This window comes from Styela clava, chromosome 8 (genome assembly GCF_964204865.1).
Source record: "Styela clava chromosome 8, kaStyClav1.hap1.2, whole genome shotgun sequence".
NCBI classification, from domain to species: domain Eukaryota; kingdom Metazoa; phylum Chordata; class Ascidiacea; order Stolidobranchia; family Styelidae; genus Styela; species Styela clava.
In genome coordinates, this window is record NC_135257.1 from 883,869 (window position 1) to 909,382 (window position 25,514).

At 35.1% G+C, this 25,514-nt stretch overlaps 3 protein-coding genes across 6 annotated transcripts in view; all 3 read left to right on the forward strand.

Annotated features, from left to right (window-relative positions):
• Positions 1-1,853: 1,853 nt before the first annotated feature.
• Positions 1,854-14,956, forward strand: LOC120346203 (uncharacterized). Of its 4 annotated transcripts, none has more exons than XM_039415882.2 (18): positions 1,854-2,166; positions 2,538-2,599; positions 2,832-2,922; positions 3,006-3,139; positions 3,763-3,932; positions 4,259-4,409; positions 4,733-4,779; positions 5,629-5,754; positions 6,591-6,833; positions 7,390-7,467; positions 8,695-8,832; positions 9,005-9,062; positions 10,826-10,956; positions 11,944-12,014; positions 12,414-12,524; positions 13,266-13,363; positions 14,096-14,279; positions 14,490-14,956. In XM_039415882.2, the coding sequence occupies exons 1-18, from the start codon at positions 2,011-2,013 to the stop codon at positions 14,613-14,615; spliced, it is 2,175 nt and encodes a 724-aa protein (XP_039271816.2). In that variant the 5' UTR covers positions 1,854-2,010; the 3' UTR covers positions 14,616-14,956. The 4 variants fall into 4 exon arrangements, with proteins under 4 accessions (XP_039271816.2, XP_039271817.2, XP_039271819.2 ...); XM_039415883.2 differs by having other exon boundaries at positions 8,698-8,832; XM_039415885.2 differs by lacking the exon at positions 6,591-6,833 and having other exon boundaries at positions 1,857-2,166.
• A 1,934-nt stretch (positions 14,957-16,890) lies between these two features.
• On the forward strand, positions 16,891-20,533 carry LOC120346217 (beta-1,3-galactosyl-O-glycosyl-glycoprotein beta-1,6-N-acetylglucosaminyltransferase 3-like). Its single transcript, XM_039415917.2, has 7 exons — positions 16,891-17,183; positions 17,403-17,600; positions 17,761-17,921; positions 18,196-18,420; positions 18,625-18,780; positions 19,343-19,503; positions 19,979-20,533. Exons 1-7 carry the CDS (start codon positions 17,109-17,111, stop codon positions 20,347-20,349), a joined length of 1,347 nt encoding a protein of 448 aa, XP_039271851.2. The 5' UTR covers positions 16,891-17,108; the 3' UTR covers positions 20,350-20,533.
• Positions 20,534-24,392: 3,859 nt separating this feature from the next.
• LOC120346186 (laminin subunit gamma-1-like) overlaps positions 24,393-25,514 on the forward strand; it is a 28,913-nt gene continuing 27,791 nt past the window's right edge. Inside the window, exon 1 of the mRNA XM_039415861.2 lies at positions 24,393-24,950. Within this exon, the coding sequence (XP_039271795.2) occupies positions 24,563-24,950 (388 nt within the window). The 5' untranslated portion in view covers positions 24,393-24,562. The remainder of the gene's footprint in view (positions 24,951-25,514) is intronic.

A 25,514-nucleotide genomic window follows, 5' to 3' on the forward strand; every position in this document is an offset into this window, starting at 1 on the left:
TTGAAATTTAATGTGTAATATATCCAATGGTGGGCTTCAAAATTTTAAGAACAGGTTTACTTTTGTATCGAATTCTCTCCTTATTTCAGAAAATATATGTCGGTCACTAAACGTGCATGGTAATGCACTAACATGCATTAACATGACACGCTTCACGTAAACCAAATATATATATAACTTGTAAAAACGAATTATAACACTAGTTGTCAGCTGCGTTGTACGTACCCCATTTGCTGCTGTCTAACCATTTTTTTAGAGGTTTGAAATCCCTCGATGAATAAAAGTCTTTAAATATAATATTGCACTTTGTTGTCAGTACACGGCTGTAGTTACCCTGAAATCAAGAATGTTGTGGTCATTCCAAAATATAGTCCGTTTCTGTAGAGGTCGGGTAAATGGCATTTGTGACAATACTATCCTATACTTTTAATCTATAGTGATATCGGAATATGAATTATATAGAAATATATTGCGCCAACATAATTATGCCTTCTCAATACGCTACAATATGTCTATCAAATTTACTGTCGAAGATTTTTTTATCGGATTTAGGGTCAATGTGCGAACATCGTCACGATGTCGAACATTACTTTAAATAGCAACAGAAATAAACATAAGGGCTTTGCACAAAAGTAACGTTTTTGGGTAAACAATTCAAACAAAAGATTCTATAATCATTTTGGGAGGATAACTTACTACAAAGCCTAACAAAGAGAGCCCGCGGGTGGGCTGCGTGTCTCTTCTGTAACTTCTATTATGTATACAGACTGTCGTGTAGAAGTACTTCGTGGTAGACAAAATTCTGTAATGAATTTATTGCATTCTCCTTGAAAATGAAGAACGTACCAACACGACCGATATAGTTCGAGCAACACACGGGTTACAGATACACTTATTTATTTTTTCAGATCATGGTTTACAGAGCGAATTGCGAAATGACGTTGCGCTATTTGAATGGCCAATATTTAGATTCAGTATATACATAAAAGTATCTATTGCTTTCCTACGACAGTGTTTGTATGGAAACGGCAGTCAATTATCAAGACAGACGATTTAGTGCGGTTGAAGTGTATGGGTTATTTAAATATTATTTCTATGAAATGATATTGGTTATAAAGAGCTTTTCAATGTCTGCCTAATTGAGACTCAAGGTTAAGGAAACACACATCGAGCGTTGGCTATTGTATCAAGTAGGAAGATTATTAGTTTATTGTAACTCAAACATTGTCTACGCGATGGTACTTAATTTTATAGAAGTATGCGGATTGTAAAATTATGTAACAACAATATTTTGTGTTGTTATATTCGGATGCCTATTTTCAGATGTACGCAGAAGCGTACGCATGTTTTTGAACCTAGACAAGCAGTGTATTGAGAAATATTTTATGATACTGAGCAGGACGGCAACATACACTTCTCTTCTTCCTTGGAGATTATTAAATTGGCAGGTGGCAGGGTTGGATCAAATCATGTACTCATATATGAATCGTTTTACTGCGTTTCGCGCAACTTACAAGTGATTTTTCCTAGCATATGTACGATATTGGTCCAAAGACTCTTATATACTGAATCAGGGGGAATAATAGTAATCAAAAATACGTTCTCCAGATGCTTTGTTGAACATATTATAAAGTAGGCGTGATTGAAAAAGGCATCTAAAGTGGGTGCCGAAACCCAAGGTCATATAAGCATACATGGTGAGCTTTAATTTAGTCAGCACACAAGATATAACTTATCTAATTGACTACGGTAATTTACTTACTTTTTCAATAGAAAATTCAAGTCAAATTTGTTGAAGAAGCAAGCAAAAGATTGTTAAAATTATCTGCCTCCCTTCGAAGTAAATTAGCAATTGGCAATTTTCAACTTTGAAACATTTTTACAAGATTCTGACAACATTTGGTAAAACTATACTTTTGGCAATTAGTTCATGAAGGCGCGTATTTTATTACAAATCTGGCATTTTTTTTTATATAAAGTTGTAGTAAGTATTCTACTTTTTATATAAAAATGGCTCCATTGCCAAGTGCTCTTCGAGGAAATTTAGCTGCGAGCGCTGAACAAGTTCTACATCGTCCTCCAATGTTTGAAAAGCATTTCAAATCGTCCAGGAATATTCAATACAAACAATTACAAGTTGAAAGAAAATTCTCTCACTACGAACAGGTTAATTTTATTCGTGGTGATATCGCAAATGGAAGATTTTCATCGACCGACCTGTTGGTTTTAGTAAAAAACTAATTCACAATTATTAGGACTAAAAATGTTGTCCTGTTTTGTTATAAAACGTTAAGTGTCCACAGTAAAATATCGATAACCAGCTTTTAAATATGAAGGCAATTTCTCGATTGAGCAAATTATCAGTGCAATGTTTAGTTTAGTTAGGCATTGTTCGTGTCATCATGTGTAAATGCGCATAAAGATGGTCATGGTGATCATAAAGTAATATTCCCCATTCGCCACTGTGTCAAGATGTTCAAAGTTCTTTATTGTTCAAAAACCGCGTAAACGTGATATTTTGTAATTTATATTTCCAGAAAATCTTCAGCGCGCCCATAGATAGATGCAATACAAAAATGCCAAGACGTTTGCAAACGAGGTTAGTAAATTGATGAAAACTCAAATTAAAAAGTTGGTAGATAATCATATTCATCTCATGAAAGAGGAAAGATAACAAAATGGCTCACTGATGTGGTGAGCCGTAGTATCTGTGTACCGGTTATCGATATATGGCCAGGCATAAAGTTATAGAGCAGGCTCTATTTGTCGCAATGCCCAACAGTACCAGGACACTTTGTGGGAAACTACCAGTGCTTCAACTTTTTTTTCAGCAAAGTAACACAACGCATTCCAAACTCGAGGATCGATGAAGAAAGAATAAAATGGAATGAACGACTGGCTGCTTGGTTGCAGGAAGATAAGGTGGCTCTTTATTTTTATAATTTGTCTTGTTACCTTAATAAACACATCGTTGAACTTTTTCTCAATAATTGTATTGCTTCTAGACGCCATCGCTTGAATATATCAAGATAAGCGATCAATGTACTCCAATTGAAAAGCAGCTATATTACTGCTCTGCATGCCATGAATTTTTTCATCTAAATTTAAAAGAAAGAACAAAAAGAATTGCTTGCCCCAGGTACTTTTTTATTTTGGTGAAGGTACAAAATTTCATTATAATATAAATTCCCTAGAACCACTTTAACGCTTGGATTTTGCAAATTCAACACAACGATTGAAAACAATAATTGTCTATTGTTACACTATTTAAAACAGAATGTGCAACCTTTACTACACGAGGGACAGCTACAAATAACTGGATGACACCGCGGGCCGCACCTTTACTTAACATGGGTAGTTGCAGACACAAAAGTTTTGGGTATTGATCTTGTGACATGCGTTGTTCGCTTTGCACAAGCTCAGATATAAGTATTGCAACGCAAAGAAATTAGAATTACTCGCACATACAAGATTAAATGAAAAACTCGTTTTGCTGGCCGGACACCATTCAAAAGTGGCGCTTCTCCGCGGGTCGCACAAGTTTTCCTTGTCCGCCCCATTTGGTCCGCGGGCTGGAGGTTGCGCACTTCTGATTTAAACATTCGACATTACGCCGTATACTGGAAAAAAATATTGTTTTATAAATCATAAGTAACAATACGCGAAATAAATGAAGAAAGAACAGCGTTTAGATATTTGCGACCTCCAGATTCATTCATGCAACATTCAAATGTAGAACTTGTGTCTCTATTTCTATTGCAGATTTAAACACCATGGTGAAGACCATGTACGACCAGTTACTATTAAGACGTCAAAAAGACGAATCAGCAAGCGACCCCCATTAGTCGCCCAAGATCCGTTTGGGAATAGACAGAATTTGAATATTCCTTCACTGCAACCGCCTAACCTTTTCAAACGACAACCAATGAAAGGTAGTACGAATACATGTGTATAAACGCAAATAAAGTATTTAAAATACACAGGTGTGAATCATAGTATCCTCTGATACTCATCGACGGATAAAGCAACCAGTTTTTTAAATGCCGTGTATTGCTATTTTTAATGATTTAAAATGTTTTATGACCAGAGTTGAAGATTATTTACAAGTTAACAAAAAATAACATAAGAAAGTCAAAAACCAACATCCTTATTCATGCAGAATATAACATAAAAATATACCATGAACTATCCTGCACACGCATGTTATTGTAATCTAATAAAAATTAACAAGACGATCCAATTTTTTCGTTTCATTCAGTTGTTGTCGATGTACCTCGATTACCAAGTCTTACGAAAACAACCGCCAGTGAAAAGACAGTGTCTCCTAGAACGATCTCAAGAAAAGGCGATAAATCTCCAGGTCGTTCTTCAGAGGATATCGAAAATACCAAGCCAATAGAGCGGAAACCGTATGTACATTTATTTGTTCCAGGAATGAATTTGAGAAAATCTATTTTGTATTATGTGCAATTCAATTGGTACAACAGTAGCTGTGATATAATTTCACGCCACCGTTTTTCAGCTTCAACCTTTTCACTTAAAAAATCGTACTTGATTAAGCTAGCAAACAATTATAACACATCATGTATTTTTGTGAAACATGGGTTATTAGCTTGATGTAGCTAAAAGTGAGCTTATGTTGATTATATGTATTTAAACTCTCTTTTCGGATTTTTTCCCTGGGAACAAGCTTTCACCCCTTTCATTCATATATGGATTCCTCAATTCACAGGTCACCCGTGATACTGCCTAATATTTTCCAGTCACCAGCAGCATACAGTGAGTACGAAAATTTACAATTAGAAATTAATCAAACGAATAAATAAGGATTGGATCTTGGATGTTATTTATTCGATACGTCATAGGCTAGAAGTACACAAATATAATATATCAGCAGTTCCCAAACTTTTTGTTCATTCGGCGCCAAATTACCAAGGAAAACTCATGGCGCACTCACACGAAAAAAAATGCTGCCTCAATTTTGTGATCGTTAAGGTGTACTTTATGCCTTTTAAATTTATAAACATGTAGGCCTAAAGAATAAAGCACTATCAACTCTTCTTCCTCATATCTGCCTGATTTTCCTTTGAAACACTAGAAAATCACTCATGTTCGCTAAACTCGGTTTAGAAAATAAATAAACTGCAGCTCGCGGAATTGCAGCAAGTAGTGTCCACCTCTATTGTTATGTAACAGTTACGTTACAATAGAGGCAATCACTACATAACAGTTAGTAGCCTAAAGTTCTAAACAATTGGAAAGGTAATATAAATTTATTGATTTATATACACAGAATTTAAAATAAGAAACAATTAAAAATTTTTAATAACTACAATACGTAAAATATTTAAACATATATTAGTTATGTTTATCACAATTCTGTAAATTTTCGGGGCGCACTTGGCTAATCGCCGCCGTTTAAGAACAGCCGTATTGTATAATACGGCTTGAATACGTATTGAATACGGTGTTTTCCTGAATTCTATATTTATTGGATGTCGCCAATATTCGAATATGCGTTAGCAACTTGCCCTCTGCGAGAATAGATCTTTGTACAAGTACACCTATTCGTTTCAAAATGAATGAAGAAGCATAATAGAAAATATTTATTGGGTGGTAATATCTCAGGTATGCGTGAAACTGAATCACCCGAGTACACACCAGTTTTGGAGTTGGAAATTTCCGAGGAACCTATCATTACTGAACAAAGTGAAGAGCCAGAGATTGATATTACACCAATTGAAGTATCACCAGGTAATAGATGTGATCGGTTGGAAAAATGTAGTAATTTGTAGAAAAACTTGTAGGTGGGCTTTGTAGTTTCCTGCTGAATATTGTAATATTAATTACGTGGCATCGCAATTTGTAGCCTACTATGAATAATATTTTGCTGCTAATATGTTCAAATTCAAGAAACTTTGAAATTAGTTTAGTGAGATCTGCATCATCCCTATGAGGGGAATCTCATAACTTAACAATTCTGTTCTTTTCTGGCCAGCACTGTAATGTTCCCTTTCATCTGGAGCAAGGAGACTACTTTTCTCCACTTTAGTAAAGATTAATTGTTGTCGATGTCAAGTAATGATTAAATATTGGAAATATCATTCATCATATGTATAATATACCGAAGGTTCATGATAAAAAAGCATGTTCACGTTTCAATGTAGTGAATTCAATTTACCTTTTCTTTAAAAATTGCAGACCAGTGTAACTGAGCTAGAATGCAACCAGAAACCAGAACGGTTTTTACTCTGCTTAACATTTTAGAGGATGCACGGTTGATATTGACAATTGCTTGTACAGTAATACAATTTTTGATATCTACCAAATAGTAATCTGGTTACGCAGATGGCGTACATTCTTGCTGCTGGTAGTTCTTTGCATAATATACAAAATCTGGTGCTCCAGAAGTATGCGCACCAAGATGTCGCACAACCTGAAACCTAAGCGGTACACACATACTATGTTCAGGTTGTGCGCCATCTCGGTGCGCATACTTCTGGAGGTCCCAAAATCTTGATTGTGATTCCACAATACATCAGTAGGTCTAATAGGTTTTTAGTGAAATAATGATAATTTTCGTTACGCAGAACTTGTGGCTGAGCATGGCTTGGAAAATGCTAGTGCTTGTATAGAAGAGTTTGATCGTAATTTCGTAGAGAACTCGTTTGATGACGTAGCATCAAACGTTGACGTAGCATCAAACGTCGCATCAGAGTTTTGTGATGTAGGATCGATTGAGAATGATGAAGCAAAATTATCTGATATCGACGAAGAAGAGATGTTTGAATCGCAAATAGAAAATGACGCCGATGTTAATGGATACTTCACTGGTACATCAATGTTTCGAACTGTCAAAATTAATTTATTCAGTCCCTCAAACCTACAGTATCAACCGCAATATGATATTACGTAAATATTTAAATAAACAAATAAATATTAAACCTATGCACTGCCAAGAATTCACTATACCTTGTGCATACTTTGATTATTGCATATCATTGACCACTGAAATTTTTTTAATTTGCAGATTATTGTTGCTAGAATTTAGTTCTTAAACTATTTGTATATATCTAGCAATTTTCGAGTGTCTGTTAAACTTGCATAAGATGGATAATAAGATGGATAAATAAGATGGAAGTATTTATCAGGTTTTGACTGAACTTATTGACCAAATGAAAGCGACAAAAAATCTGAATCTTCTATCTAGCGTCAGCACTGAGGAAGCTTTCAAAGTGTTATTTAGTCATTCTGACCCCTTATGGAGCACCAAAATAAATTGTTTGCCCTATTAGTCTACCCACTCGCATCAACCCATTTTGATATTTTATTTGTATATATAAAGAGCACAATATGAAAAAGTTTTTATGCTCTGTTTCATATTTCCAGACACAGATATTGAACTTGATATCCGATCTCCCAGTATTACGTCACAACAAGAAAGCCAGGAAAGTAAATCTCCGCCAGGTAAGTCAATCCGTAGTTAACGAAGCGCTCGATGTATGAGACTATGTCACTAACCGTGAAACTATCAAATTACAATAGGAGCCCTGGTTTAGTCTTATCCACGATGTTAGTTGTAACGAAAACAAAGTTTTTGGAAAACCATACCTGGATAATCAACCCATCCATCTGCATTCATGGCCATATTCAGTGGGCCAGATTTTGAACGTTGACGGAAAGACCGATGTATATTTGCCTGTATCCCCGGAGTATAATGCTATCAAAGTCCGGATCTTTAGTACAACGCCCCCGCCACCGCTCAAACTAAAATTAGTGATTACTGTATTCAGTTAGGATGAAGGCTAGGAATGCAGATTGCGCTGCAAATCAAATCCTAACCCAAACTTGGACTAATTAGTAATTTGTTATGTTAAAACGTGGCATGGGTGCTTTTCTCAAATCTCACATTTTTGGTATTAGTGGTGGGGGCTTTGTACAAAAGATCCCAAAGCCCTACAACAACACATGCTCGTGGTAACATGCAAGGCGGAACAAAAGATTCGCATAGCCTATGCTAAAAAGTAAAAAAAAATACGAAAAGCATTGATTGAATTGGGTCGAGTCTTTGATGTGGTACGCACACAGGGAATTGATTTTCCCTCAGTTTAAATAACTAACTGATCGCTTCTGTTTACGAGCAGTCATTCTCCTTTTATACGTGGTTGTTACATTATGTTACACTACGTACTTATGAGTTTATTATACCAAACTCCTATGACATCATAAATAATTTTTTACACTGGTTGTTGAATTTTGGCAACTTGTGAAAAGGGTAAACAGAATCCGAAAAAGAGCAGTCCTAAGAAATGAGCCTGGTTTGACTCATCTCAAAACCACATGTACGACCTCTGAAATTTCATTCAATGCTAATAATCAGGCTAGAATCTAGAATAAATCTAATCAAGTGAATACCCATAATTAACTTCGACGGTGTTTTATTATTTATTCTACAAATATGATGCTTTTAATGATATTAAGTTTAGTTTACATAAGCGTTATGTCCAACTCCGCATTGAAAAGCTCATACTGCAATCACTCATATTCAAACGACAAATATAAACATCAAAGAGCGTCCACCAACATCTGCCCCAAATCATTCAAACTAAAAGACGTGCAAAATAGTGTAATACATGACAACATTTTCATATCAATCATATGTATATATAATATATATTATGTTTTTGACCCTAGCAGTGCGACCCCGACCTCCTCCACCAGATTTGCCAACATTTCGCATGAAAGAATCTCCAGAATTCCAAGATTTCGAAAAGAAAGCCAAGCCACGAATTCAACGACGACAAGCGATGTTATTGCCAACGTCTAAGCCAGGTGCGTAGAGTTTAAGTATATATAGTAAGTACAATGATGAATACATACTGAATGTTGTTGTTTTGACGAAGTCGTTTCTCTTTTGTTTTGTTGTTTAGTCTTCTTTCTTCCTGTGATTAAACATTGTTGCAAAAGGCACTACATCCTAAACCTAATTCGTTTCTAATTTCAGAACCTAAACCGAAGTTGAAGGAGAAAGCACCAAAAACAAAAAGAATGTCCAAGGAAGAGTATGTTTGATTTTATTGGCTTTTTTTCTATTTTTTCAGTCCACATAAGCCCATCACGATCCGTATAGGCTATTTGTCGGACAGAAAATGTCCACTCCTTAGGGCAGCGTAGTCCCGAAAATATAATTTTAAATCATTGTTTTAATGTAGCATAAACGTTATAGAATTGCCGATGGAAAATAGACTCGTTTTATCAATGCCCAGCTGTTTCTCAGTCATTTCGCCGCCAAATACATTTCTCCCGGCCATAATCAGGCGATATTGCTGTTACATCAAATCAACAACAATACTGCTGAACTTTAAGGGCTAGCTGTATGAGCTGACGATTCTATACAATCCTGCCACTGTGATTTGCACATGATTTCTCGCTATATGATTGGTAAAGACAGATTTTTCCTTGTGATATCTGGAAATCATATTTTGGTTCCAGGCTATCAGAGGACCGACTGCCTCTCTTGCTTGATCAGAGTCAAATACCAATTACTGTCACAAATATGTTTCTTGTCAAAATTTCTTTAAAATTCAACTTATATGGAATATTCCGCTCACCTTGGAAAATTTATATCTACTCATGCAACCCACCAAACTAGCAGAACTATTACGCGACTCTGGAAATAAACAAATATACCCGATCCAAAAGCTGCCAATTAGACACATACACGGAAGCAATGCGGTTGTCCAATATTATGAGCAAAGCAAGTAATTGGCAAAATCAGTAAGATTACAGTTGGGAGCAATTAATTTAAAGCTTGATTATCTTGTAGCCGAAATTGCTTCGTGCTACTCATCTTATCTCTGCTCATTCGAAGAGGTCACTGCTTGGTGCCTGACCAGCATTCTTCCTCCGAAGTATGTTTTCGTTTTAGATCCCAAAATGATTCAACAGAGTAACATGAATTAGCTGGCGATATTTTTAATCACTTAAATTAGTTACTCGATGGAACTTTGTGTTTGCAAGATGACAGAACCAGATTAGCGTATTAGTACAGCCTACAGTAAGGCATACACTCCAATATCAGAAATCCAGTTTGACAACATGTCCGGGCCATCCACTCCAAACAATAGTCAAATAGTAGTTTACCAGCTTTAGCAGCAAATACCACTATCCACAAGTAATTGATAGATCGATTGATTGATAGTTCGATATTCTACCACTATTGTAGAAAGCAGCACCGATGACATTTAGGCCCACGGGTTGAAACCTTCGGGTATTTTGTGTCAAATTTTTATTGACCGACATAATTTATCATAACAAATATGATTTGAAGATGAGTCTGTTGGGTGATAATGGGAACACCTTTGCGACTTCTTAAGATATCGGTATTTCGATGGAAGGTTTTATTACATCGTAACAGAAATCTAGTAGCCATTAGGATTTTTCGGTAGCAATTAAGAACGTTATTCAAAACGCATACGATACAACAGACTCACACAATTAAGTAACCATAGACAAATATTTGTTGCAAAATGTTTTTGAAGAACTTTAGTAATGTGGAATTCAATACCATTTATTGTTTTCTTGATTAATTTGACTTACAAGTTTCGTCAGAGTCACGATTTTGTAGGTTGTCAGTAACTTTTGACATATTATTGGTTTGCCCATATAACCTTACTCAGTGGTAAATTTAATATTCTTCCGTCAGTGACCGTGATCTTCTTTGGATCGAATTCTCATAAAAAGACACCATTAATAATATTTATTTGTTTTATTTATACAATATTATCAATTTCCCTGTATAAACTTGGTATTTATATTTTACTAGGATGACAAAACGAATGAAGCGGGCCAAAGCTATAGATGGATATCGGAAAAGGTATGAGTTCGGAACGGAGGAATGGACAACAACAGACGATGATGAAAGTTCTGTGGCATCAGATGCAGACATATATGATGGTAACTCCACAAATACGTAACTGTGGAAAAATCAACTTATGTTGAAAATATAATAACTATGATTCATAGCAACGTTTTTAAACTGTGTTCCGAGGAACACTGCTGTTCCGCGAGCTTCTTCGGAGTGTTCCGCGGGACAGGGATCGAAATTGCGACTGAATTGGTCGGTATGACGATATTCCTGGTCGAAAATTTTTCTCCCAACTGGCGACAAACAGACAGGCAGGACTCGTGCCATTCTGGAAAACATGGCGTTTTTGTTAACCGTCTCCGACCGATATTCTCGTTTTTAATAATTAAGTTTATACAAAGCTTTTTAATTTTACCATAGGCTAATTTCTTTTTGAAACTACCCTTCTCAAACGATTGTTGGCTCAAAACTGAAAGCCCCAAAGGATGTCGTGATAAGCCGGTTGTGCAGGTTGACGCAAAAAAATAAATCTATTCTAAATCTAAATCTAAATCTATAAATCACAATTTGACAGAAGAAGTTCGAGAAATGATGTAATAGCAAAAAATAATATACTAAGGGAAATAAAGTGCCTGCAACTTAAATATTGATTTAGCACACTACTACGTTATTTTTATTTATGGCGTATGACCGGTCTAGAACAAAATAAAACCTGATTGTAATTGTTTCCCACACGAAATTGATACAAACTAGTTTTAGGGTACAAAATTGAAATCCAATCGAAATTTTTCTTCCTTTAACTGCAGTGATATAAAAAACAACATTTCATGCGGCGTTTTTTTTCGGTAACTTCTTTTTGTAGAAATTTCTGTTACCAACAGTTCGTCAGTTCGTGTCAAATCTCGTGTTAACCAGTTCTTTCGCCAGTAGAAAAAACTAATCCGCCAGCAGCTCGTAGATTCATGTGATGGCGTGAGTTCTAGCGGTATTGCTTCCCATGAAACCTCATAAAATCTTGGAATGGAAGTAATATTTATCGTTGTGCTATATAAAATTACCTTTCATTATATTTTCAGACTCGTTTCTCGAAAAATATTGCCTTGTTGATCCTAATCATCTAGAATATTGCAAAAAGAGATTCCATAAAGTAAGTTAATAATCATAATCAAAGTACAGTACTAGTATTAAATAGGATTTAGTCACCCGGATCCGATAAAATCGACTCAACCCCATCACTACAAAAAGTTAAAATAAATAAATTGTCTAATTTGATACTTGAATCGATGTAGAAAATCCTTTCAGATTAAAAAAAAGAATTTCATTTGCAAATACGTATCATTAGCAAACCAAAACCTATTTGTTGTTTTATTAAACAAAGTATAAAATGATGGCATTATAGCGATGTAAACTTGAAGGATTTTCTAACACGAACTTCCAATAGGTTAACTACTAAATCGAATTTCCCTGAGTATAGACTTGTGCGGGGGAAGACAATTTGAAACAAAATATGTTTATACCACATTTTATGATTTTCTTTTCATTTTAGTATGACAAAGACAAGGACGGATATTTAACAAGCGAAGAAGTTGTTAATTTAATTCATAAAATGTTTTCACCTAGAGTACTGGATGACGTTCATATGTGCTATATATTTAGGGTAAGATGGCTGCTATTTGATAGTGGGATGCATCGTTTACTTTTTTCCTATAAAATGAAAGATATCAACTCTGTAGAAAGTAGAAATAATAATCATCCCAAATTTAAAGTATCTAGTCTCACATTTCCAAAATATTCAGCACAATTTTAATTCAAAAATTGGTAGCCTGATAATTAGCGACAAACAACATCTTGCTATGCTATTAGATTCTGGACTCAGCGATGGCCAAATCCGAAGAATTCAGTATTCTGAATACATTCTAAAATATGTTTTCAGATTAGAATATGAAATATCTAAAACATACTGAAATGTGTCTGTTCCTTGATAGAAATTCTTCACGACAATTGTAAATTCGGAAAAATTAAATTTGGTTGTGCGGAATAATTGATATAAACATTATTTTAATTAATATACTCTAATCTATTCCGTCAGAAGTTCACTATTTTTGTGTATCATGGTAAATCATCAGAATATTATTCAAAATATTCTTTTTAATATTATATTATTAAACTATTATATTCGTATATTCGACTGATTTTGGACATCCCTGGCTCTGATCATTTGCGATTTTTGAATATCATAGTTCTCAGAGAGAATAATGGATTCCCAAAACAATATGCTCACTAAACATCGGAAATATTGCCGCGTTAACGTATAGATTTGATTTTGTTTGTATTTCCCAATTTTCTTAACTTTGTCAAATAAAATTAATTTGTATTCAACGTTCATTTAACTTTCTAGATACTTGAAACGACAAGTTATGACGTATTTACTGACAAAATGAATCTGAAACTGTTTGCAATAGTAACTGCACTTGCAAAAAAGATTAGTCAACTCGAGTAAGTTCCATTAGTTGACTTCCAATTCTTTTCCGCTCATGTTCGTATAGTTTAAGTCACAATCTTCGGGGCTCCCGAAGTATGCGAACCAAGATGGCGGACCTCGGAATGTAATATGTGTACTGGGTTAGGGTTAGGCCATAATTTTAGGTATAAATACTACGGGAGGCTCTTGACTAGTCTTCGAACTAATAATAGGACTAGAATAAGAAAAATTGGAAAAAAATTATCGCCTAACCCTAACCTGTTACCCATGTTACGTTCCGATGTCCGCCATCTTGGTTCGCATACTTCGGGAGCACCCAATCTTCTTTATTTGACAAAATCATGGTGATATAACTTTCTAACGATTTAAAATAATACTTCTTGAGAATTGAAGATGTTTTTTATGAATCAGGCAATACATTTGCACTGTAGATATAAGACAACAATGTAGATTTGGATTTTCGAAGTTTGTATTGCTTGAATATCAAGTTGATAAAAGGATTTCCACGTGTAAAAAATAAATATTATGAATATTGTGAGCATGGCACACGAATTGCTTGCTATAATAGTGTCCAAGATCGAGTGCCAAAATATAAAATACTATATGGAAATTGTTAGAAATGCTGGTGCTGGAAGCTAAAGTGCTGGTTATGTCCAATAATGTAGGCAACAGACGCTGTTCGCGAACAGTATTAGCTTAGTCTTGATGATTTAGAGAGCAATTACATTTATTTCACCACATTCTAGTAACCATATGAAGTATTTAATTGGGCGAGTCAACATTGAAGTTGTTGATTGGAAACTTTGTCGCGCAAGACAATTATTCGAACAAACGATGAGAAGAAACGCACAAGGAAATTATAGAGTACCGATGGAATCTCTGTGGCTGGAACTTCATGCTGGCGGAATATCGGAAGAACATGAAAACCAGGTAAAATCTCGTTGCGCGATTGTAAAAACCTCGTGTGACATAATGCAGAACATAATCGAATAGCGTTTAAAATGGTGTTACAGACGCTCCTAAATGTCGTGAATCAAAAGTATTATTACGGTATTTAGGTTTATTATGTTTCAATATTTTGCTATTTGTACTATGGCAGATTTAAAGTTGATATGTTACGAAATATATTTTATTTTCCAGGCAAGACGAACACTTGCTCACATGAAAGAAATGGATTTAATGGATTTTTTGACTTACCTTCCTCTGTTTCTTCTCGTCCACTCTCAAGTAGTGAAAAATCCACTCAATTCAGATAGACATATTTAACAAAAATGACGTTATAAAGTGCACGAAGTATAATATTGTAGCAAATTTCAGTTATAACTATATATTGAATTGCACTTAAACGAGAATTAATGGAATCATGAAAGCTCTTATCTCTCGTTCATGTTGATAATCAGGAGGAAAGAGACCACTAATGCAAATATCGACAGGATACCTGCAGATTTTAAGATTCGAATTTAAAAGAAAAAGACAATTATATTTAAAAACACCATTCTAGTTTTATCGTCGCCAAGAGTGATTACTGCTGATATCATTTCTAGAGTAAAACAACTTTTGACTTTTGAGTAGTCAAATTTTGAAATAAAATTGTGATTGTGCACCAATTTGTTTTCACGGTTCTGTTTACAGATGGGCGCGTAACCTTAATTTTGAAAATAGGGCAAGAGATTTCACTATACTAATCAGGAAAAATCGTATTCAACAACTTCCGATTACAACGATGTTGTATTTCTTCCTGTGAAAAAGAAATGACCGAAAACTATGTCTCTGGACCATGCATGTTAAGTGATTATATCTCGTGCGCATTTGATTGGAAAGCACTCCTAAGGTCAAGAAAAATTTCGATTATGGATCAATATTCCTGGCATGTGTTGTTGTATATTTCTGGATATTAATCTATTACTTCATTGGTTTGACTGTCATTTGTATTTGTATTATATCGTGAGTGTAGAAAAGAAAGCGTGGTGTCATTATAGCAGCTTCGCTCAATGATAGATATATTATATTTTGAAAACAAATTCACAAAAGTCTTATATTTAAGCAGTAATTTCAGATTGTAGTTTTCAGATATTTGTCTTTGAATGAGTGCTTTGGGATCTAGTACTGTCTCACATATCACGCTCTCGCATTTCGAAGGGAAAAATCTCTGAAACTGTTGCGGTGTCAGTAAATCAATGGTGGAACTGATGGTTGTTCAGGATGTAACTCACTTGAAGGCACTTGACTCAGGCACCAATGCATACAATGTATGACAGTATTATAATTGTTGGAAAGTTTTAGCTGTGTTTGTCGAATCATTGCTAGATTTGGCGAAATGTCTTGAATAAATTCAAGTAAAATTTTGTCTGTCGAATTTAGTATAAACTTCAATATCAAATTCCTTATTGCACCAGCGCTTATATCTTGAGTTGAGTTAGATGGGGTGGAAGTAGTGTCTGAATATCTTGTTCATATATACTGTATCAGCATACAATAAGTTAGTTAGTACAAATTTTGGCGATAATCAATACGTAGCGTACTAATATGACTATACTGATTATTCTGCCTCTTTACAACGATACCAAGGCTACTAATTATTAAACTGCGTGATTGATCAAAGTTGTGATTGATCTCCCACTGATGCATGCTGTACAAGTTGAAGCGAACGAACTGAATATTAGGTCTTACAATCCAATATAGATTTTCTGAAGTTCATGACAACTAACTCATCAACCCTCAAAATATTATAAACATCGGCAGGAGGATTCAATGTTGTCTATGTTTTTTAGGAAATATGGAATGAAACTGAGATTTATCGCGTCAAATAAACCATTTGTATTGATACTATGTAAATTTAACGAATATTCGAGAGTTGAGAATATAGGAGTTTCTCATGTTTTGTGCATTACTGTTTTGGTTGGATTTAATTTCATAATTGCTATTGAGGTTTAAGTGTATACATTTGAGGAATCAGATTGGGGTTTACTCCGCTGACGTATGTATAATAGTACCGGGGTAGGACACGCAGATAGGGAACCATATCACCCCCTGTTTTTGTTTGTTATTATTCAAAGACTAACATCATGAGCGACCGCAAAATACGACAGCAGAGCTAACTGTTCTTATTAACAACTACTCTGTCGAAACAGACAAATGATGAGAAATTAGCCATTGTGATCATTCCCTCGATAATAATGTAATTTGATTAATGATATGTAGTAGGAAAATTGCATACGGTCAAAATTTAAATATAAAGAAACTAGCGTTGAGAAAGTTTGCACGCATTCGAAACGATCTTCGAGCAAAACAGTTTGTGTTCTTGTTCGGCAAACACTTGATTTCTTTAAGTGGTTCAGGAGTCATCTTCATTATTGCTACGACATTCTTGCATGATACGATTCATGATACCGATCCACCACAACTATTTTGTCCGACTACTATAATCCACAATGACAGTTTTTTTTTAAATATGACTGTAGTTATATTTGTAGATTCAAATAAATCCTCGGCAAGAGAACTCACTATGGAATGATATTTTAATGATTATTAGCAATGACTGTCTCCGTTTGTTAATATTGATAAGCTTTTGTATAAGGTTTCAAGCTTAAATACAAATAAATTAAGAAGGCAAACAGGTATTAGCAACAACCTTCAAAACGAACAGTGCGGATTCGAAATTGAAAAAATTTAAAGAAAGTATTGCCGATGCCAACCTTCAAAATGTGGAGCGACTTGATCTTGCTATATTTTTGATAGACCAGTTCGTCACTTGATGCAATGAAGTTGGATGGTATTTGTATTAAATTTGTCCTATTTGCTCTTGGATGCTTGGCAATATTAGGTGTACTATGGGTAAATGCGAATTTTGAGTTTATCTGTTTCGGATACTGATTTATTGCAATGATTTATAGCCATATACCTACCTACCTACCAATAATAAAACAAATTTCTATAACATAATTAAAATGTAAATGAATTCGTCATTAATTCTTGTTTTCAATGGAGCATAGGATTTAGCACAATGAATTATCTAATCCACTTTCAAATTTCATAAAATCGTTTTTGTTGCAGGAAAATAAAATATCAAATGGCCTGTACCAATTGACTCCCATGAAAGATATCGAAAGAAATACCATCATATCTGATGAAAATTTGAATAGTCTACAGCTTGAAAGAAAGCCTGAAATGAAGGACGTCGATTGTTTGGGAATAATTAATGGCGACAAAAAAGCATTAGACAAGGCAAAAACCACACTAAATAAAATTAAGGTAATAATAAAAACCCTTGGTAGTCAGCCCATTATAGCAGTAGATATATCCGACCAGTTGGCTATCTCGTACAATATTTACAGTTGAGTCAAAGTTCCTCATAATATATAACTCATACATTTTAAATGATTCTAATATTCCACGCTATATTATATTTCAGAGTTCCAATACACAAAAAGAAAGATTAATATTACCTGACAAAGATATTGTGAATTGGACTGCCAATTGCAATACATTTGTGCTGTCACGAAAATATATTACGTCATCTTTATCTCAGGAAGAAGCAGAATATCCGATAGCATATATCATTAGCATTTACACGTAAGTGAACAGTTAGATCTTTGTGGAGCCCTAGATACATGCATTGATAGGGGAACTATACTTACTTTGGAGTTCTTGGAGAACTATACATTGACTATAAAGTTGGTCACGCATATTGGAAATGCAGATAGAGACTATGAGATTTTTCACTGGGTCGGCATGTTATACACAACTACATATTCACCCACATTGTGAAAATTGCAAAGAGGAATTCTTTAAATCGGATATCTCCAGTAATACAAAGTGTCAGAGATAAAATTGTTAATAATTTCAGAGATCTCCAATCATTTGAACATCTATTGCAAGCGATTTACCGACCGCAAAATATTTACTGCATCCACGTTGATCAGAAGTCTCTGGCTAAATTTCAAACGGGTGTTATGAAGATAATTAGATGTTTTGAAAATGTTTTTCTGGCGTCAAAAATGATAAAGGTTTGGTATACGCATTGGACAATCGTTCAGTCAAGTTTAAACTGCATGGAAGACCTTGTAGACCGGTAAGAACTCTTAACAGCTAGTCTATTCAACAGTTAGTTTATATTACCTATATACTTGATATTTTGTTGGTTTAGAATCAATTCGAGGTGAATGATTTTTTTTTTTGAAGACGCGTTTCATTAAATTATAAATTGAGCCGTCTGAGGTTTACCAAATATACGAACTAGCAATCTACGACTAAAGTTGTGTTTCTATTCATATAGCAAACTGAATCATCCTTGGAAATACGTCATCAATACCTGCGGTCAAGATTATCCTACAAAGACCAATCTAGAAATTGTTCATGCTTTGAAAAATCTTAATGGAAGCAATAGTGTCGAGTCGGTCACATTAGAACAAGGAAAAGGAAAATCAAAAAGGTAAAATTTTGGCGTAGCTCACATCAACTATATATATAAGCACTTCTTCAAGGGAGTCTGGCCTTGATCAATCCAAACGTTTACTTGAAGATTAAACTTTTGCTGTGCAGCAAGATTCTTGTGACTTTCAAGTCCTCAGTTTTATTGCTAATGCCTTTTGTGGCTTACTCATACACATTACCCAATTCATAACCTGGATCAGGGATGGCAAACATTTAACACTGAAGGAGGCACAATTTACTTTTTTATCGTGATTAAGACAAATTTTGGTCATGCGTTTACAGAGTTTCAGTTTACATTTATCTGGGTTATTAATATAGCGTTACCGGAATGTAACGTTAACCTTTTTTCCAAATTTCGAGGAGTACAATAATGAATATTCCCCAAATCTTTCTGATTACCAGTGAATCAGTGGTTCGCCATCCTTGGTCTGAATAAGTTGAGGAGGGAGTTCATGAAACATTAATAGCTTGTGGAGAGTTCGTCGTATTGATGTGTTCCATTCGTTCGAGTGGGTATGTTAAAATAGCAAGTGCACTAAATGCTTCATTATATATTTTAGGTTTGAATATTCCTATATTCACCGTAAGCAATTTGAACATACGCATGATAATGCAATATCAACTCGTATTAAGAAGCAACCTCCGCCAGATGATATTGAGATATTTACAGGCAGTAATTACTACATTTTCAAGAGAGAAGCAGTTGAATTCATTGTACATGGTATAGACATATAAATATAATTTTTCGAAATTTCTATAAATTCATTAACTGTAAAGAGAAGTGACAACAATTTCCGATATATATATATATGATATATTGACCCACATTTCATAAAAGCAACTTTTGAAATAAAACAGGATTTCACCTGTACCATGCATGTTTGTCATCTCGTATCAGCAATACGACCAAATTTTTCATTCTTGAATCATAGACGAGATGTCACGTCGTAACGTTAATCACCATCTGCGTGGTCTATAAGATAAGTCTATTGCGTTAATGGGTCAAATAGCATTTGTGTCTGCTCATCTCGTGTATTCTTGATTGCCTGAGTTAAACCTGATTAGGGCCTGCGATTTATATTAGTACTGATATTATTGATACTGTAAACTAAATGCCAAGTGACAAATATATCTGTGGAAGTCTGTACTTACAGAAGATATGAAATTATGTGAAAAAATATTCAACTTCTCTTCAGATAAGAATATTCGTCAATTTTTTGAATGGAGTAAAGACACAAAAATACCGGATGAACAGGTTTGGGCCACATTGCAACGAATGTATCCAATTTTTCCCGGTAGTTCTCCAAAAGAACTCGGTAAAAAGAGAATAAATGGAATTGCCAGGGCGGTGTTGTGGAGAGGACCGAATAATTCGCATACCTGTCGAGGACAATATATACGCAGTGTCTGTGTTTTCGGTTTTGCTGATTTAAAGTGGGTAGTTTCGCGCCCGAATTTGTTTGCAAATAAATTTCGTCCTAATGTTGATATATTTGCAATGAACTGTTTGGCAGAATGGCTTCGGAATCGAACTATTAATACGACTATTAATGAGCGGTCTGTTTGACTCAACAAGCTTGGATTTTTTTGTTCAGCATTTTATCTTTTGTACCTTTTGTTGGCAATGTCTAGACTAGAGCATTTCCTGCTTGTCTAGCGCGTTCTTTTATATTTGTTTTAAATATGGTTAATTTGTATTTTCAAGAGGAAGATTTGTTTGTTATTGCGTTTAACAAAATTGCATCCAGACACTCCTAGTTGTATTTATCTCGCAAGGGCACGGTAGAGAGTCAGATTACCAATAAGATAGTTCATCATCGATTGGCCAAACTTGAAACACACAAGAGATGCCATTAAAACCGAAAAAGGTTTTAAAACAAAAGCTTTTCTAAAAACGAACCGACTAGTTGGTTCTTAAAATGATATTACCACACTTCAACGAGCCTTCTTTGTGAGAATTATCTGAGTCAAAGATGAACGAGATAGCGGTCAAAGACCGCCGACTTATCGATCATCATACTTCGCTCCGACTCAATAGCGACACCGCGTGTCCCATCACTAATTAAATATTAACTCGCTGATTATACAACATAATTCATCCGAAAAAGTCCTCTGGTCCGAGATATGATGAATGCACATGCAAAATTTGGAGCAGATTCAAGCTTGCTTTCGTGAGATATCGCGTAACAAGAAACAAACAGACAAATACCTATCAACATACTTACTGGTTCAATACGAATAGACTATTAGCATTATATGATTATACTGGTTATCAAAGGTTGTTCTAAACTGGTTAAAATGTAAAATAAATTATCTTATTGGATATGCAATATATAGAAATATTCGAATTCCATGACGATCATGGTGTTACAGTCAGGCGTGACCAAAACGATTCGAAGTCACTGTTTGGAATCCGCATGTTAAACAAGTGGAAAGTAATCAATTCTGATCAACATGATCGTGCGCACACTTCCTGATAAATCATATGCCCAAGATCGCTTCTTGGAAAAATTGTAAGCAGCCATTTATAATCTGGCGTTTTTCTTGAATGTTAATCACAAAAAGCGATTTTAAGTTCATCCATGAAATTTTCCTTAATAATTTTTATGAAACATGAATAATGGACGGGACCTACTAGTCCATGTAAAACAACAGCCGTTAAACATATTTTCTCAAACTTGGTGATGATTCCAATTTCACGCTTGAAATCAGAAGCTCAGAAGTCTAATACGTCATCATATATTATCATGGAGCAGGAAGTGTATTTTTCCGTACAAACTTTAAACCGACTTGAAACTAGCCTTATAACCCTAAATGTTATAAACTAATTTCATACATTACGGATACAACCAATATGAGTGGCGGTAACTTACAAATGGGATTTTTATTTGAATACTACCAAATCATATTCTGGAGATGTCGTACTTTTCGAATTGCGACCATCAATGAAAACCGTCTGCGGAATATAATAATTGTGTACGTCATTATTAATTTGTAAGGTTCTCTGCTTTGGTTTTATCGTTCAAGTGCATAATCTAACATATATGAACTTTTGGAATGCAATCAGACCATTTTTCCTAATTTAACAAATACATATTTATCAGGAATTGTCCAGATTATTGATTGACAGTTGATCATGAAATTCCGATGTTCTGTTTTAATTAGTACAGACGCCAAGTTGCTAAATATAACCTCATTCCGCGGCGGTATTTCAAAGTTAATTTTTGCACCCATTGTGCAAATTTGAACGCTATTGTCTTCGTGAAAAGTAGAGCCAAACTGCGAAATCGAGGGTGGTATCGCGCCTTTCTGGTCCGTACCCCGTTGGGTTCTGATATCGCCGCGTCGACATTTCCTTCTTATACGAGGGGCTACTTGAAAGTAAATTCATTTTTGCGCGGAACTCGCTGGGAGATAAATTTAAAAAAGATAATTTAGACCAGATTCAAAAGACAATGAATTATATTGTCTTCAAATTCAATGACATAAAAAAGACAATAGACAAGACAAGATTGGGAGCACTGGATGATTAAAGCAATGAAGATTGTGTAGAATGTATAGGACTGTATTTATATTTTGCTACAATAGGGAAATTGAGCCCATTGTAAAAGGAAAGAGTTGATACTTGACATCATATGATGTAGTTTAGCTAGAGCGGCCAATCACGCAAACATGAATAGGATAACTAATTAGTTTTCTTCGAAACTGATCAGTTAAAAAAATATATCTTCTCTGAGGAAGTAAAAAAGTACGATAAGAAGTGAGTACGCTAATGATATTATCCTATCGAGACATATTAATACCGAAAGCGAAAGAGAACGCAATGCTTATATTAGGTTATCCGTATAACCATGTTACTCTCTTTATATAGATATATCATCTGGAATTTCGATGCGTTGTCAATGCAAATTATTTTTTCCACGAAATATTGCAAATTCGCAATAAATGTGGAATTAGTGGTATTGGTAATAATCATGTACACAAAAAAATGCTGTATTATTAATATCCAAACGCTAATATCCAATCCTTATAGATTATCACCGGATCACCGTACGCGTACGATGCCTCTGGCGGAAATGTACGAAACCTGGCCTTAGAAAGCTAGAGCAAACTGCAATAGCTACAATGACGCATACGATAACTCTGAATTAAAAAGCGCCCAAGTTTTACTATTTCCAGCACCTGAATCATAAAATTAAGGCAAGGCTGGTTTTGATTTCGAAAGAAAAGAACAATTTAGTTGATTTGATAGATACCACAAATTTGCGACCCAAATTAAATTGAAAGTGGCGCTATCGGGAATACACAAATATGCACCCTATATATTGAATCATTCCGTCCGTGCACTTGGCTTATCTGATCGTCATAAATTGAAGTGTCTGAAGTGTGATAACAGAATCGATAAATTTTAGTTCAGATGATTCTTTATGTTGCGTTCATTATTATTTCCGCGTATCGTTTCTCCCAGATCCTATATTTTTAGAATCGATTCAAAACTTTGTCTTCGTCGCTGAAAGAATGTTTTGGCCCCACAGCTGACGAGATTTAAGGTGCCAATAAGTACGCCCCCTGACATCCTGGCGAATTTCGTTCTATGCCATGCCATTCCATTTCCTTGTTTAAATTCTACAGGTTGACATATTTATTTGTACTTGTGGTTTGGACGGACATATATTTAAGGCCACTTTATGGCATAAAAACGTATAAAATTGTCTTGGTTTCCTTCTGCCCCGGTTGAGGAAATTTATTCTCTCATTCTCTCATTCCTATCTTTGTTTCCTAAACGAGAGAGGCGGCGTCTCGCGGCGAATAATAAAGAAACGGAAAGATACGCGAAAAAATGGCGACGAATAATGAAATCAGGAAATTGCTCAAGATCTACGAACAGTCTGGCCGATCAGTTGAGCTGGCGACCGGTGTTCGCCTCGGTATCTCGACACTCCTTGGTTTTTGTCGTAATTACATGGTATTTCAGACTAATGTCATCGGTTTAGGCAAAAGGAAACTGATCTAATAAGATAGTTTTGTTCAACATAATACGGTAGTGAGAGTTTCTAGCACAAGATATAGAAAAGTTTGTAATTTTTAGAGTAGCCAATTGGTATTTTGAGAACAAGATTATTACGATTTTAATTACACTTGAAGCATACGAATAGTTTTTGATGTAAACGTTATCTGAAGTGTCATTATGTTCTGTAAATGTACTTTAAAGAGACAGAAAATCCCATATGGATAGATTGAAGTATGCAACCTTATTTAAATTTGGAGTTTGCCCAAATGCTGAAATGATTGTTGTATTACATTTTCAACGGACAATTCTCAGCAGTCTGATGTGAGTGGTTTGGTATATCACGGCACGATTCTAAGAAAGTTGCATATGATAACATGAGATAACTATTAAATTCCCCATTGTTCAAATAAACGTAAATGAAGTGTGCAAATCGGAAGCCACAAAATAATGCTACGGATCTTCATCATATCGATGGCGAACGAATTTGGTATATTACACACTAACCAAGTACAGAAGTATCTAACTTGGCATGGCTGGCATAATTCAGTAATTTGAATAAAGTGCGCCAGTCACACCAAATAACGTAACATGCTACTTTTTGTTTTCAGTTACCATTCACAGGGGAAAGTTGTCTCGCCCTAATTGTGTGGGTACTTTCTTTCAAGTTAATGAATTGGTAATAAGATCGACAGGACTAGAACTTGATCGACCATTTACTTGCCGATAAGAGGAGGTACCATCTAGTTGGGAGTGTTTCAAGGCGGTAAAAATGGTACGCCTCAGGATTCACATAGTAGTAGCTTGTTTCGGCATTCTGGGGTCTGCTCTAGTGAATTGTATGAGCGAATGTTATAATCCCAAAACGGGTGATCCCCAAGTCTGTATACCACCCTTTGTAAATGCCGCTTTTGGCAAAGTAGTTGAGGCAACGAACACTTGTGGACAAGGGGGAAAAAAAGAACAATATTGCCTACAAACTGGCGTAACTGGCGTAAATAAGTCGTGTCATTATTGCTACGAAAGAGATTCAAGTCAGCGCCACGATGCATTTCTTTTAACTGATATTAATGACGAGAGGAGACCAACGTGGTGGCAATCACAGACTATGCTCTTCGACGTCCAACATCCTGCAAAAGTTAACTTAACACTTGAATTAGGTAAGTCTTTGTTTGGTGTATTATTACTTTGTTCATGTAAATGTAAATGTTTTACAAGGACAGGGGTGATTTTGTGATCTAGACTCAAAATGCTACAGTTCCGTCAACTTTCGTCATTTTAAAAGTTAAATTGAAATGAATATGAACAATTTGTGCCGACTGAATTTTTTTTACAATTAGAATCTAAGCTTGAAAACGAGCCACTGTGCCAGTAGCATGTATTTGCATTGTTAATGTGCTATTGCAGTAGTAACTCTTTGCGTATTGACACGAAATTCCTGATTGTCTAAATTAAATATTTAGAATGTTTAGTCTTCTCTGTGACCTAGTTAGGTATTTTAGCGCTTGGTGGTAAAACAATAGTCAACGCAAAGGTGTGATAACCCCTGTGTTTACCTAACGGAAACTTCACAGACGGGATTGAGTGTCTATCCCAAGCTTAGCAGGATAGGCGGTTAGACTAATTATCGTTCATCAAATCTCATTTCTCAGTTTAGACGTAATTCTCGTCTTGTTTGTTGGCTAACGGATTAGTGAAGAATAATTAGCAGTTACAGTTAGATA

What these genes read in the sequence shown, in the direction of transcription:
- LOC120346217 (XM_039415917.2), top strand. Translation starts at nt 17,109, where the DNA reads ATGAAGTTGGATGGTATTTGTATTAAATTTGTCCTATTTGCTCTTGGA. An exon ending in ATGGAAGACCTTGTAGACCG is followed by an intron (nt 18,421 to 18,624) that starts GTAAGAACTCTT and finishes CTATTCATATAG; the next exon opens with CAAACTGAATCATCCTTGGA. An exon ending in AGTTGAATTCATTGTACATG is followed by an intron (nt 19,504 to 19,978) that starts GTATAGACATAT and finishes ACTTCTCTTCAG; the next exon opens with ATAAGAATATTCGTCAATTT.
- LOC120346203 (XM_039415882.2), top strand. Translation starts at nt 2,011, where the DNA reads ATGGCTCCATTGCCAAGTGCTCTTCGAGGAAATTTAGCTGCGAGCGCT. An exon ending in CCAAGACGTTTGCAAACGAG is followed by an intron (nt 2,600 to 2,831) that starts GTTAGTAAATTG and finishes CTTTTTTTTCAG; the next exon opens with CAAAGTAACACAACGCATTC. An exon ending in AAGCCAATAGAGCGGAAACC is followed by an intron (nt 4,410 to 4,732) that starts GTATGTACATTT and finishes CTCAATTCACAG; the next exon opens with GTCACCCGTGATACTGCCTA.